Source organism: Rutilus rutilus (genome assembly GCF_951802725.1).
Source record: "Rutilus rutilus genome assembly, chromosome: 22".
Lineage (NCBI taxonomy): Eukaryota > Metazoa > Chordata > Actinopteri > Cypriniformes > Leuciscidae > Rutilus > Rutilus rutilus.
In genome coordinates, this window is record NC_140227.1 from 3,873,905 (window position 1) to 3,889,178 (window position 15,274).

General features: G+C 40.5%; 1 protein-coding gene across 4 annotated transcripts in view; it reads left to right on the forward strand.

Annotated features, from left to right (window-relative positions):
* Positions 1-15,274, forward strand: part of kif21b (kinesin family member 21B) — a 98,509-nt gene that overhangs the window by 73,934 nt on the left and 9,301 nt on the right. For all 4 annotated transcript variants that reach the window (XM_084394833.1, XM_084394830.1, XM_084394832.1 and 1 more), the window contains exons 27-31: positions 9,929-10,065; positions 11,544-11,724; positions 11,830-11,994; positions 12,199-12,316; positions 13,824-13,994. In XM_084394833.1, coding sequence (XP_084250959.1) covers positions 9,929-10,065; positions 11,544-11,724; positions 11,830-11,994; positions 12,199-12,316; positions 13,824-13,994 — 772 coding nt within the window. The remainder of the gene's footprint in view (positions 1-9,928; positions 10,066-11,543; positions 11,725-11,829; positions 11,995-12,198; positions 12,317-13,823; positions 13,995-15,274) is intronic.

The following is a 15,274-nucleotide window of genomic DNA, read 5'->3' on the forward strand; positions in this document are numbered from 1 at the left end:
CACTTTCCCTTCATAATTGAATCAGCAGTGTCTGATATTGCCATAGAGATCTAAATTGGTCATTTGATGCGCCTGTCAGGGATTTATCTCATTATTTTTCCAACCCCTTGTATATTGCGCTCTAGTATGTGTGTGTGTGGAGTAGGACAGACTGTAGATTTCTCTTAATGTAATTTCTACCAGGCCGTATCATTCCGCAGTGTGTTCCCAACGCTTGGGTTGGTGGTTATTCAAGCACCTTTAGCACAGTAATTTTGTGTTTCGTGTGAAATCACCATAATTAGTGCCGTATGCCTAAGCTAGCATCACTATTACTGTAGCTCATACTTAGAATTAGGGATTTGAGCAAACCCCTGATGGTATTAAACTTAAGTGTAACCTGTCGTCCCGCACCGTGATGCCTCAGATGCTGCAGGATTATTGCGGAGAAGCACAATGTTACTTGTATTAGCGTTTAGGCTTGAAATGGGCAAAAAATCCTAGAATGCATGACCAAAAAAAATACAGAAGAAAAAGGCATCCTGTTATTATTATTATTATTATTATTATTATTATTATTATTTTAATTATTATTTTAATTATTATAATTTGTTTTATTATGCAGCAATGTTTTAATGTTTCAGTAATGTGAACTAGTCACATGTTTAGACACACATACTTGGTTCTCAATGTTTCTGACTCGAGAGCCCTGCACTGTCCAACACAAACTAACAAGAAATAAATAAATAACAGCAACTTTACACACAGAATTCAAGGGGGCCACAGGGTGACTTAAAAAGATGATTTATTATTACATAAAGTTTTTTTTTTTTAATATTGATATTCATTTGGTGATTTCAGAAGTCTCAAATCTTCCAAGGGGGCCACGTGATAACTTTAAATTATTATTATTATTATTATTATTATTATTATTAAAAGCAAAAAACAATAAATAAGAATTCAATCTTGATGTTGCAATTGATATCTTTTTTTAGCATTTTAATTAAGTGTTACTAACGATATTAATATTAGTAACTCTTAATATTATTAATATTAATACTGATATTAATATCATTATTAATAGAGTGGTTCTCAACCAGGGGGCCTCAGCAAACTTCCAAGGGGTCACGGAATGACTTAAAATTATTATTTATTTGTATTTAAGTGATTCTGTGACCCCCCCCCCCCCCCCCCTGGAAGTTTGCTGAGGCCCCCTGGTTGAAAACCATTTTTTAGATCGTGAAAAAATATTAATTCAGGTGTGTCTAAACTTTTGACTGATGAAATCTCTTTTTAATACTGATATGACAGTAACAACGATAAAAAAATATTTCTGTAGTATACTTTGACCCTTTTGAATTGTCTCCAAAAATAAATAAAAATATGAAATTGAGTAAAATTGAGTAATCCATGAAGTGTTGCAGTATTAAATATTATAATTGACAAATCTACCTTTGACAGAAAAATACCATGGTGAGTCCAAAAATGCATAGAGGTCATACTGACCCCTTTGATGAAGAATTGGGGTAGTGATACAAAAAAACTATGACCAACAAATATGTAACTGGCATTGCTGAGACTCTCACACCTGTCCAAATGGAATATTAACTCTTTCCCTGCCATTGATGAAAATATCCGGCTTTCCATGTTTCCACTGTAGGGGGCGCTACTACACGTCTTCTGAAAGAATACTGAATCTCCTGATCAAAACACATGCAAAGAAAATGCAGAAACATGCAATATCATATGTAATCATATGCATATGAAAAACAAAGCAATCATCAATATTAAACAGCATATAAATCAAAAAGGCCTAATGTTACCCAAAGAAGCGTCGACCCAGGACGAGCCATAGGACTGTGAAGCTTTGGGGGTGGGATCTACTCGATCTGTGTTTTGATCACCGTTCTGAATCCGATCCTGATGTAGTCTTTGATTAAAAACACGATTCTCTCAGCTTTTTGCTCAAAATGTTGCTTTTGTTTAAAAGCAGAGCGTCTGTTCTTTCTTTTGATATATTGCACAACAAAAACATTTGGGGGGCCATGAAAAATTGTGAAAATGATCAAAAATGTTGAGAGAGTTAAAAGATATAAACATTATTACATATTATCACCCCCTTCTAGGGTTAAAGTTGTATTGATGTAATTATACAGTATTTAGGGAGCAGAATGCCAGAGACTTTAGTGTGGGCTTTTCTTTTTTTTTTACTTGGACCAATAAGTAACCACTCATAACTGCATAACAATATACTAGCAACCGCTCTAGCACTCAGTGTAGTTGTGTTTTTGAAGATGTGACATTTCTGTCTACGCTGGTCGTCATATGGAAATAAATTTTGATGATTTTCATGTGGCGATAATGAACTTCTATGCCCACTCCTTTTTATTTCGAACTTTAAATGAGATCCTATGCTCATGTCTGTTGACATGCTTTTACATGAATAATCTCACCTGTTAATGCGCACGTCAGTCTCGGTAAATAAGCCAGTGTGATCTTAATTATTCTTCTCCTCTTGATCCTGATTGGTCCCCAGTGGGCGGGTCTGACTTGATTAGATTGGAATCTTGACAGCCTCTCAGTCTTTGCTCGGGTTAGCACAGAATAACAAAACCGGACAGCAGACGCAAGACATTCATGCAGGCCAATATTAATAAAGCTTCATCAACATTTCAAATCCGTGTTGGTGTCAGTGAATCAAAGCGTCCTGCCAGTTGGTCACGCACTCATTAATATGCTTCTCATTTAAAGTGTGTGTGCATGTCTTAAGTTTCTGGACTTCTAGTTTGACTGAATCTTTATTTTAATGTAGCGAATTAATTCTTGACACTTTATTAACATTTCAGCCAATCAGATGGTTCATAACTTCTTAGACTCAGCACTGACTTCATTAAACATCGTCGCACGTATATATGCAATTGGAAGATGATTAGCGGGGCTAACCCTGATCACCGGGGCCATGATCTCGTCACATGAATTAGTTCCTGTTCAGAATGAGAAAGCTCCTAAACCCTTGTGGCCATTCAGTTTTTTCCACAGTCGTACCAGATCTTGCTCTGATAAAGTCGAGTCGAGAAAACCCTGTGAGATTTAGCAATGTAAAGTTTGATATAGAATTAATGAAATGTTCTGCACTGACATGATTAATGAGTTAGTTACTTGTTAGTCTCATGATAAATCATATAATATTTAAGTCTTATGCCCATACTGTCATGTATTTTAATTTGAACAGTTATCCCAGTGCAGTGTCTTGCCCCAAAGGCGTCCATTATAAATGCATTGCTGTGAAAGCTGTTTTTGATGAACGTTCTGGATGTCCGTGGTGATCAACCGTAGCTCACAGATACTGTCAATAGAGCTTAATACTGTGTCCTAACCTGGTTTTAGACTTTCACCCCTTCTAAAACACCAATTTAACTCCTCATTATTATATCAATTTTAATCACTAAATAATTTAAGAACTCTTCCTGTTTGATGAAAGAAAACTATTTGTTTATATATCATTCATATTTTATTATCCTAACATCCGCAATCATCCACGTTCACATAATAGCACTTAGAATAATGTGTGAGTGATGATTGCAGCGTGCGGCTTTTGAATCTCATGTACTTGTATATTGTCTCTGTGAATAGTGGGAGTCATTTAGCCTAGAGCACTATAGTGCAATTTCAATAGGAGATGCTGGATGAATGAAACGTGTATTGATAATACGTCTCACTAAAACGCTGGCTGCTTTTATTAGAGTCATGTTTTATTTCTTTGGTAGTCACAATAAAAACAGTTTAGATCAAACAGCCGAGTGAGCTGAGACATGAAGCATCCCATTACGACAACACGAGCTGTGGGAATACATCACTGTGAGGCTTGTAAACGTGGATCAGAGCTACTGTAAGGTTTGGAGTGGGCTCTTGCTGTCAACATTGAGTCTTATTCCAGTAACCCCACCCAATGAACTCTGCATAACCCTCCTGCTAACTCCTCCCCTTTTGCTCTAGCCCCACCCCCTTCTCCTGCCTGCTCCCTGGAAGGCTCCTCCCCTTCCCCCTCCCTCTCTGTCTTCTACTGACTCTTCCCACCTTCCCCTAACCCAACTGCTGTTCTGCCCTATAGGTCGGATGACAGCGACTCCTCTCTCTCGGAGGTGTTCAGGTAGAGATCTCTGTCTGTCATTCTGTTCCCTGTTGTCTGGTTGTCCCGCCTGGTCACACCTCCACCAGGTGTGGTCACGGCGTGAGCGTGCATGTACCCTTTCCATTTGCGTCCTGTGCTGTGAACTCTGTAAGAATTGAATGAACCTTATGGATGGACTTGATTGAATGGCTTTAACGATCTTGAAGGTTCAAAGGAAAGAAAAAACTATTTCAAAATCGTGTGCTAAATGTACTTGCTTAAATGTCAGCTTTTGACACAAAATCATTGGATTGATTGCTTCCTGGCGATCTGTTGGGAGGGCCCTGTTACAAACCCTATTTGAATCTCGCAACAGCTCTGGACTGGGATCAAAAGGTGGCATCCCACTAGCCAACTGAACTGCCTTTATTTTTCTCTGATTTTCCTGAAAAATTGTCAAAATAACCAGATCTGACAGAGCACAACCTCACTGGTTGCTGCCAAGGCCGTGAGAGTCTGCCTCACCAACCGGTCAATTCTTTCAAGCCGTCCAGAAGTTGTTTGAGTCAGCAGGGCCATTAACTCAGGGTTAACACCCACTGGCTGAGAGATGCCCTGTTTCGTGATTCTTCAACAACTATGTAAATAAGGCTAACTAATAAAAAAAATAGTCTGGAAAATTGACTAGAGAGATGCCGGCCGAATTTGTTAACATGTCCAGCAAGTTTGACATCTTTTGGTCCTTTGAACCACCACTGATCTAATTTTATTTTTGGCAAGAACTTTGTTTCTTCTGGTCTCTGTTGTAAAGGCTGCAAAAGAAAATTGGTTCACACAAACCCCACAGGTTCAATTTAGTATGTTACTCAATATTCTTTTCTTATCCAATACGGCGACACTGTGATTTCTCAGCGCCCCATTATCCTGACAGCACAATCGCATTTTTCTTGTTTCCTTCGAGTTGCTCTCGTTATCCCATTAGAAGTTAATGACTCCATGATGGAACATGGAGTGCTTGGAACAACTCGGCCCCAAATTTCCTCTGAGAGGCAAATCTGTTTAAGGAGAGAATCACAGACAGCTGGCTTAACTTGTTCACCAAGTGAGTCAGTGGTGATAAACTATTCCAGAATGAAACAAAACAGCATGATGATGATGAATTTCACGCTATGATGTCTTATTATTTCAGCTAAATTGTCATATCTAGGGCCAGTGTAACTGTGCACTTTGGATTAGTGTTTTTAGTCTGTGTGTGTGTGTTTTTTAAGATCAACAGCCTCTTTGATCGGCGTGAAGCTGAATGAGTCAGTAGGGAAGGCTTTTATTCTTTGAACTGCAGCAGTCTGCTCTAAATCCTGCTATGGGAATGTTCAGATAAGGTTCATTCATAACAACCCCCCTCTTCGTTTATCCATGAAAAGCACAGAACCTCCATATCCTGACCTCCTCATGCTCGTCTTCTCTACCGAGGAGACTTGGAGAAGAGGCAACAGGACAACACCCCCACCCCCCCTCCCCCTTCACACCATGTTTTTCTCAGAACATCTGATTTCTTTGCTTTCAACCCAGCGGAAGGGTCCAAAACCACGAGCTCACTCCTCATTGGTTATGTGCTGCATGATGGTTTAGTTTTTAGATCATCATTCCTTAAAGTTTGCTGTTGTAATGTTTTGGTTTTTGCACTCATGTGACAAGGAGTGTTTCCTTTTTCATGCGTTTTTAGTATCGCAGGGCTTGCATGTTTAGTTTCTCGCTGTGTGTGCATAGGCTGATTTTTGGTTTATGGCTGTAATGTTTAAAGCACAGCATGGCACTACACCTGTATTGAGTTTGTTTGATTGACACGCAGTAAGAAATCAAATGTCCTTATTCACTCTAAACTCTTAATTCCTCACTTATCGACTCAAATGAGCAAAAAATTAAGCTGCATGGTGTGGAGAAATTGTTTAGTGCTCATTACTGGAGCAAGTAATGAGACAATCAGCACCATTACCCAACTCTCAACTGTGAACTGTTTTGCCTGGTGGGCAATAAAAGACAACAAAAAATCTCTGAAGGAAGGAGACCGAGCCTTACCTAGAGACGATGAGGTGTCTTAATTTGACCTGGTTAGCAAACACATAGCAACGCCCTGGAAACCACCTTGAACACCCTAACATCAAGGCGATGAGTTTTGCATGGGCAAACACCACTTATAGTTTCTTCAGATGGAAAAAAATCTAGTTGCATATTAGGGGTGGCACGGTTCACAAAACGGTTCGGTTCGTATCACGGTTTTAGGGTCACGGTTTTCGGTTCTGTACGGTTCTTGTTGTTATTTTTTTCTTTTAATCTTTAACACTCCAAAAATGTACTTCAGCATATGATATATAGCTTAATTATCTAATTATTAATTGATTTATTTCATAAATGGGGCGTGTTTGCAAAACGCAGCTTCTCATTTCCCATTTCAAAGTAATATAGTGAGTGAGCGGTCACCGTGAGGAAACTTTCAGTGGCCCTGGAGGTCCATCCATCTGGAGAGCTGCGCGGGCTGTGTCGGACAGTTCTTTGTCAATTTCTCCTCGTGTCACCAATACAATACATATAAATAAAACATCTCCAGTTAACTAGCAAATGATTCGTTTCGTTCGCTTGTTAAATAAGAAGCAATCTAGTGCTGAAATTAATTTTTTTAATCAAGTGATCAAAGTGCTCGTTGCGATCAGTGGCGCTGATACAGTGTTCTCTTGCGGCTCGCGCACACGCCGCAGTCTTCACTCGGACGCGCACTTCAATCCGTTGAGGAGACTCTCTATTCGTTCCGGTGAAATCACAAAGCAAAATTCACACAAATCTGTCCCTGCTTGATATACAACCACTGATAAACATAATCGGTTTTGATGAACCTATGACACGCTTGGCAAGAGTTCTGCCACTGGACCATTAAAGTAGGCTACATTTGTGAAACAGTCGACCTATGTATTTATTCACGTGAAAAAACAACATGGTGGAGTAGATCTCATTAAATGTCTAAGTAAACCCAGTGTACTATTTAAATCGATTGCTGGGCATCATAATGTTATTCTACATACATCTGATTTATGATTTAGCATTGTATTAGCACGGGCACGAGGCTACATTGCACATGCGTCGAAGTCGAACCGTGCGACGCACACACGCACCGAACCGAGACAAGCGAACCGAACGGTTCGGATGTTTTTTTCATGTACCGTGCCACCCCTATTGCATATAAAATGTTAATGAAATGTTAACATGGCTTCAATTGAATGCTGTATCACAAAGACATAAGTTACTAATGTTTTAAACCCCTCACACGATGTTCATCTGGAACCCGATCACCGTCAGTACCTGTTTGCCGGACATCCCTGGAGTTTTTTCCACTTTAGAGAGCACAAATGTGCCAACAGCAGCCTCTCGCGTTTCATCTGTCCTCAGAGAGCCGGGATGTCCCAGTTTCCTCTTTAATCAGCCATCCTCTTGTCACCTCTGTTCGACTGCGCCTGCACAGAGGCTTTGACGGCTCCACCATCATTAGGACTTCACAGGCGCTGAGCCGGACAGAGGCTGATCTCAGCCCACAGGAGACCAATTTCCCTTCATCCCAAACTCCAGCTTCATTTCCGTCTCGCTCGGTCGGCAGGAAAGAGCGTTCTGAGTCTGGGCTGGTTGGGAACGCTGTCAGCCTGAAGGGAAAGAGCCTCATTATATTTTTAGGGAAGGGGAGGCTTGTTTAGCCATGCCAGGTTGTATGTGGGCTAATTGGCAGCCACAACTGGAGTTGCAATATTTTCTCGGCAACAAAAACTGACACCAAAAAGAAAGGTGATTTTTGAAGAGCAATTCCTACTTTTGATTTTGTTTTTCTTCTGACAGATTACTTCCACCTGTTTACTCTGAGAAATGACTTGTCAACTTTCCAGGAGGGGTCAGTACTGAGCTGAAAATGCCCCCACTGTTATGACTGACATAATGCATCCTCCGCTCTGCACAAGGGGGAACAAGGGAAAATAAGACCGAAATAAGACGAGATGAGAGATCAACCCCAAAGTCATTTTTACTTGTCTTGGTCCCTCAAGTATAAGTCCTTGCGACTTTACGTTTTATTTTTGTTTCCTGAAATTCTGGAGCAGTTTTATAGACGAATCCTCTCCTCCATCAAAACAACATGTGTGTTTAGAACATATCTCTTGAGATAGAAACCCTCATTTAGCCTGTGCCAGTGGTCCATCATAAATCTCACCAGAAATTTGGCATGCCAGCTGTCAGTAAACATTACATCCATTTGCAGTTGGCTCTGTGGTGCTGTTAACGATGGATGTGGAGATTGCGGTTTTCAATTGCACACCAGCTTGCCTGTGCTATTGTTGGGGGGAAACAGAAAAAGCTAGTGGATTCAGTCCAAGACGAAACATTGTCCGCTCCTCGATGTGATGTGAGCGACTATGACAGGTGTTGTGTGATGGTTCTGCCAAGTCCGTCAGCCATTAGACAGACCACAAAATGGTGACATCATAACACGAGTCCCAACATGGTTGAGAGCAACTCTTCCTGCCTCTCCTTTATCTGGCTGCAGTCTCAATGATTGACAGGTTGTAAAACTGATGGGCAGTTTGACGGTGTTCATACTGGTGTGGAAGAGATCTGAAGTGTCTTTTGGGAGCTGCTGGGAAACTCTGTGGTCCATAATTGGGACCATCTCAGTGTCTCATTTCATCAGAAGTACAGATTAATTTTCTACTATAAAGCAGTGGATTTCTACTATGATGGCCATATGCTGGGTGACCCGTGGAGCCTGAGTGGCGGCCTGGACGAGAGTGCTGTTGAACACAGCTGGAGTCTGATAAATCAAATGAAATATCAGCACGTTGACAATGAACTCCACGGAGAGCAACCTAAGGGTGAAGGTCTGAAGTGTGCAGGGTTCATCCACCGGATCTCACAAAACAATCAAGTCTGCCTAGGACCCCAAAGTAGCCTGGGTTTTTATGGACACCATGGACCAGATTTTCCCCTCAAAAAGGGAACCAATCACAGAACGGGGAGGGAGCAGCAAGACGATGACGACTTCTATGCGACACACCGAAGCAGTTTGTTTATATCTATGGATCCAACATGGCATCAGACGCGAAGTTACCTTTCGATGCAGCCTTAGATAGTGTTCTAAGTAGTTTAGAACGCGAGTTTATTTCGTCGTCTTCCTCGTCGAATTTCTGTCGCTCTAAAGCAGTCTGAAAAAAGCAGGCTGAAAGAACATTTAATGAGTACTCTATTCAGTGCCTGATAAAAATGTCATCAAAATTGCTTTATGATGCATGTTGTTTAATACTTTCATATTTTTTAAGATTATGTTACATATAGTGACAAATAGACTAATCTTTGCATTTTTCAGCTTAACAGCTTAATGTACTTGTTTAGCATACTGTTAACATAGCATACTAGCCCATACCTTAAGTCTCTTACCCTACATATAAACACAGCAATCTTTACAGCTTTAAATCATCCATTACCATTTGGGGTCCTAGGCGGACTCTGGTAGTGATACTATAGTGGCTCCACAAACCTCACAGTATTTAGGTTAATGGATCGGGATTTATCATATCGGGAGACCTTCTTCCTATTTCTGTCTTTTCTTTCTCTTTCTGTTCTCCCTATCTCACTCTTCTTTCTCACATCCACACACAAAAAAGGCTTTTGTTCATCCATGTGGAACAGATGGCACACGTTGTATTTGAACACAAACAAGCTTTGTTGCATCCTTTCCACCCACTCGCTTTGAGACTAACCTCACAGTCTTCCTCACTTCACTACAGTGAAATGCTACGTGTCTTTGTGCAGGGGTGTGATCACTCCCACAGGTGGGCTGAAGGGGGGCAGGACGGCTCCTCTACAGTGCGTGGCAATGGCCGAGGGACACACCAAACCTGTGCTCTGCCTGGATGCCACTGAAGAGCTGCTTTTCACCGGCTCCAAAGGTACAGTGTGCACCATTAAGGTTCATTCTCACAGTTATTTATCTCTGAACCTTTTGACATGAAAACATAAACACTCATTAGCATAAACATTTGAGCCAATTCGAAATACATTTTCTCTTTGCTTCGAGGTCATAGTTTCAGCATGCTTTGAGCTATTCAACATCCCATTGCTTTAAAGAAGGCTAACCGTGGGTAGCTTGATCTCTTGAATCTATAGATATTACTCACAATGCTGCAATTATTTTTAAGCATGTAATATTCCTCTAATGGGGGTTGTTTTCTGTAAAACAGGTCACATTGCTTACGGTTCAGGTCATTTGTATGGGCTTCGTTAAATATAGAGCCTTTAAAGGAGTGAGCAAAGTTGAGCATTAAGGTCCCGATGTACTTCAAGCGAAATCGAAGAACGAACTGATGTGACTTCATTTCGAACCAAATCAGGCCAAAACGAACTTCATTTGAAGTTTGTTTTGGGATTTCGAAACAGCTTGCCAAAGCGAACTTTCCGGACAAATTTGCTTTGGCTGGTAAACACCTTTGTTTTACCATTGGTCCGTGGCAATTACGTAATAGGTAGGTGTGCGCGGAGGCTCCGCCTTCTTTCACGTGGAAATCTTTTCCAGTTCATTTCTCCTCACGAGTCCGTTGCGGTCAGACACACTGGAGGAGCTGCTTTATAGTAGAAAATTAATCTGTACTTCTGATGAAATGAGACACTGACACTGCTTTTCATGTTTAATACGGTAAAGCTGCTTGATTTTAAGCAACATACATAAATATCGTCGTCAGTTTGTATTGCGTTAATACTTTCTCTGACAAGTGGATGCAATGAGACCTGTTTTCCTGTTTGTTCATGTGACATTCAGCATAAAGCCAATGTTTAACCTTCTGCCAGTGGTGCTGTGTGCCTAAAGCCCAAAATATACTTCAGTTTTTATGCATATGCTAGATACATTTTGTCAATGTGAATGCGGTCCTCAGCATAGAAAGCTTGTTCTGTACAAACGCAGCCTGATTTTTCTAACCTCACATATTCTGTATGGTCACCTTGCGCATGTGGCTTTACTAGTTTGCACCAAGTAATTGGCCCACATGCAAAACTGCCCCGGGCCATTGTTTCACAGTCGAAAAATAAAACGAGTTGGCACAACAACAAACTACTTAAGGACGCAACAAGAGACTCCCACATTGATGAGCGCTTGCGTGAGGGGATTAAGGGACACCCGCAACTATAAACTACAAAGACATGTTTATCACTCACACAGTAACTTCTGGAGAGAAATAGCACTTTCTAGTGTGCGTGTGTCAACCGGCTGTGCTTGCGCATGATATTAAATATATTATACAGTTCTTTTTAATTTGCTGAGTGTTCGCATCAAAATGGATGTACACTTTGGACTTCAGGTTGCAGACGCCTGCCATAGTGCATCGTAAACGAGATGAGTCGTTTTTTTGTGACATTTTTACCTTGTGTTCAGATCGAACCTGCAAGATGTGGAATCTGGTGACCGGACAGGAAATCGTGACCCTGAGAGGACATCCTAACAACGTAGTGTCTGTCAAATACTGCAGCAACTCCAGCCTGGTCTTCACCGTTTCCACATCGTATATCAAAGTATGGGACATTCGTGATTCTGTCAAGTGTGTCCGAACATTCACGTGAGTATCTTTTCAGTGTCTGAAACTGGCAATTAGCTGTAGCATCTGAATGCACCTGGCTTAAAGTCTAGAACGAGAGTGTAAACTTTGTCCGTCCATCATTAGGTCGTCGGGTCAGGTGGTCTCAGGTGATGCCTGTGCTGGTACAACCACCCGCACCATCACTACAGCCCAGGGCGAGTATCAGATCAACCAGATCGCCCTCAATCCCACAGGATCGGTGCTCTATGCCTCTGCAGGCAACACTGTCCGCACATGGGACCTCAACAGGTGCATAGTTTATTCCTAAGCCAAGTACAGGCAGAAGTAGTATTAGCATTTATTGATGTCCATTTATTGATGAATTCAAAAACCCACCAGGCAAGTGTGCGGTACAGAGTTCATCACCATGTGCATATTCTGTTCTCAAAACACTTCAGTGTTTTATAATAAATGTTGTGGTACAGTTGGCTGATTTTAAGATTTTGTGTGCAGAATGCAGGCCACTGGGAAGCTGACAGGACATATTGGGTCAGTCATGTGTCTTACAGTGGGTTATTCTGGAGGAGGCAAGGATCAGGTGATCACTGGATCCAAAGACCATTACGTGAAGGTCCGTTTAACCATTTTAGTTGATTTCCCTTTTATTTATGTCTGTGTCTTTCATATAGACATCTTCTACAGCCTTCTGACATCAGTTTTGTGTTTCGCAAAGTTTGCAGCTTCAGTATTTGCAGATTCTTTTTTCACATGTTTCTATGGTATACTATTGGCAAAAACATTCAATATATGCTAAGAGTCAATGTTTACAGTGTTAACCCTTCTTCGTAACCTCTGTAATTCGCTCTGGCATGCTGGATATCAGGCCAAATCCCGACTGATGGCGATCCCTTCTCGCCTTATTAGTGCTCGGAGTTGATCGCAATTTGTGGGCTTCTACTTCTCCACTCTCTACTTTTTAGGACTGACATCAGGCTCTCTTATGGGATTAAGATTCCTGGTCTGGATCCAAAATTTCACTATAATGATTTCTTAGCCACTTCATTATCACTCTTGCTTTGGGACATGGTGCTCCATCATGCTGGAAAATATACGCATCACCACCAAATTGCTCCTGGATAATTGGGAGAAGTTGCTCTTGCAGGACTTTTTGATACCATGCTGTATTCCTGGCAGTGTTTTTGAGCAGAATTGTGAGGAAGCCCACTCTCTTGGGTCTCAGGATGCTTCACTGTCGGCATGACAGAGGACTCATGGTTGCGTTCACCTCTTCTTCTCCGGACAATCAATTTTCCAGATGTCCCAAACAGTCGGAAGGGTGCTTCATCAGAGAAAATTACTTTGCACCAGTCTTCTGCTGTCCAGTCCTTGTACTTCCTGCTGAATTTCAGTCTGTTCTTGATGTTTTTCTTGGAAAGAATAGGCTTCTTTGCTGCCGTTCTTGACACCAGGCCGTTGTCCAAAAGTCTTTGCCTGCCTGTGTGTGCAGATGCCCTCATCACACCTGCTGCCAATGTTGAGAAAGCTCTGCACTGGCGATGACATCATTCTGTATCTGAAAGAATAAGGTCTGTGGTAAACGTAACTTAGCGATACTTGAACATCACACACTCACACCCCAAACTGCCTTATCTAGATACTTGTCAGAAACATACATAAAAAATAATAAAAAACATAACAGCTTAAAAATTCGCATTTTCCATATGTGTGTGTGTGTGTGTGTGTAATTGACGTTGTGGAGCAAAACGTTAAAGTATCGTCAAGTTATGTTTACCACAGACAGATTTCACTCATAAATTGAAAAACCCATAAGAAAATCTAAAAACATTGACAGCCAATCAGAATCCATCCTGCTTCAAAGAGCTCAAGCATTTAAAGCAGCAGATGACAAAAACTATAATAATAATACTTAATAATAAACAGAACGATATCGTTTGTTGGTGTGGACGCTATTATAGTTATCGTTATAATAATTATCTTATAGTTGTCATTCTTAGTGTGAATGGACCTTAACAAGAAAGTTGAGTTCTGGAACTTTCAGTATGTTTTTGTTTTTTTAGCACTATGTCGAAAAGATGAAGGAAAATTTGATTTCTCAATTCATGACTCCTTTAATCCAGATATTTGACATTGCGGAGGGAGCCCAGGGCAACATCGGACCGGCTCATAACTTCGAGCCCCCTCATTACGATGGGATTGAGTGTCTCGCTGTGCACGGTGACATACTGTTCAGTGGTTCCCGTGACAACGGCATTAAGAAATGGGATCTGGGACAGCAGGAACTGATTCAGGTAAAAATGAAAGATTACTATTACATGTATGCGCATTTGGTCTTGTATCAATGCATGATAACGTAATGTCGTCACATGAACCCCACCCATAATACACACCCTGTTTATAACGTATTAACTATTTGTGGTTAAATATATTAATTCCTGTGCTATGCATGTATAATCAAAGTCAAAGCAAAGAGCCATGTGTGGAGAATGTTTTTCCTTCTTTTCCCGTAATTACCAAAAGAAACTAAGATGAAATGTAGATTTAGTCTTTCAAAAAAATGATTTCAGTACGATTTTTTAAAGTTAAATATTAATTTAGGAAAAATAAGCAAAGAACTGTCTGACTATTAAGCTGTAAGTGCTTTGAAGAGATTAAATTGTATTAAAGTTAAGACATGATTGACAGCGACAAAATTACAATATCCAAACCCGAAAAATAATATACGGTATACACAGACAAATGATGTTTCATAAGGTAATAATCCAGCGTTTACCTATTGTTCCTGTGTCAATAGATGTAGAATAGCTTGATTCATCACTGGAGGTTGACGTCATGGCGCTCTGACTGCTGAGGAAGCTCTTAGTAATAAGTTTGATTTGAATGGTTTCTCCAGCTGATTATATTAGACAAAAACACATTCCAACGTTTCCCATCATCCAGAGCTAAAAGGTCAAAAATAATGGAAGATTATTATAAGACGACATGAAAATGGGTTCGACATATCGAGTCTCCTACCCGTCAAGGACATTTGAATTATGTATTACACAGGTACATTTCATTGTCATGTTGATCATTTTATCGCATTTTGATGCTGAAATTGGAAATAGAGAATAAATATCACCTGGAGAAACAATGTGCCATGATGCCGGAAGCTCTTTAAATGTATTTACCTGTAAACATTTTCAGTTTATTGTCAGTTTTTGGGCATCCTTTATATAAAGCGATATCTTCACGTCAATCTTTAATTTCTTTTCATTATGCAAATGTATGCATTGCTCCCTCACTCTTATATTAAATACACACGCACATCTGGGCTAAATCAGTTCACAGCTTTTATTGCACATCCATATCTTTTATTTTATTTAATTTTTTATTGACTGACAGAATTCCCCTCAATAGGAAGGCGTTTAAATCCCAGTGCAGTTAACAGTGTGTAAGCAGTGAGTTTATCTAAACACACACATTACATTACGCCTGTCCTCTCTGATTGAACCACTGGGGAAATCTGCCATGATAAAGTGCTTTGGTTGCTCTCTTTTATGAGAACTTCTGTCCGTTTCCCCACAGGCCT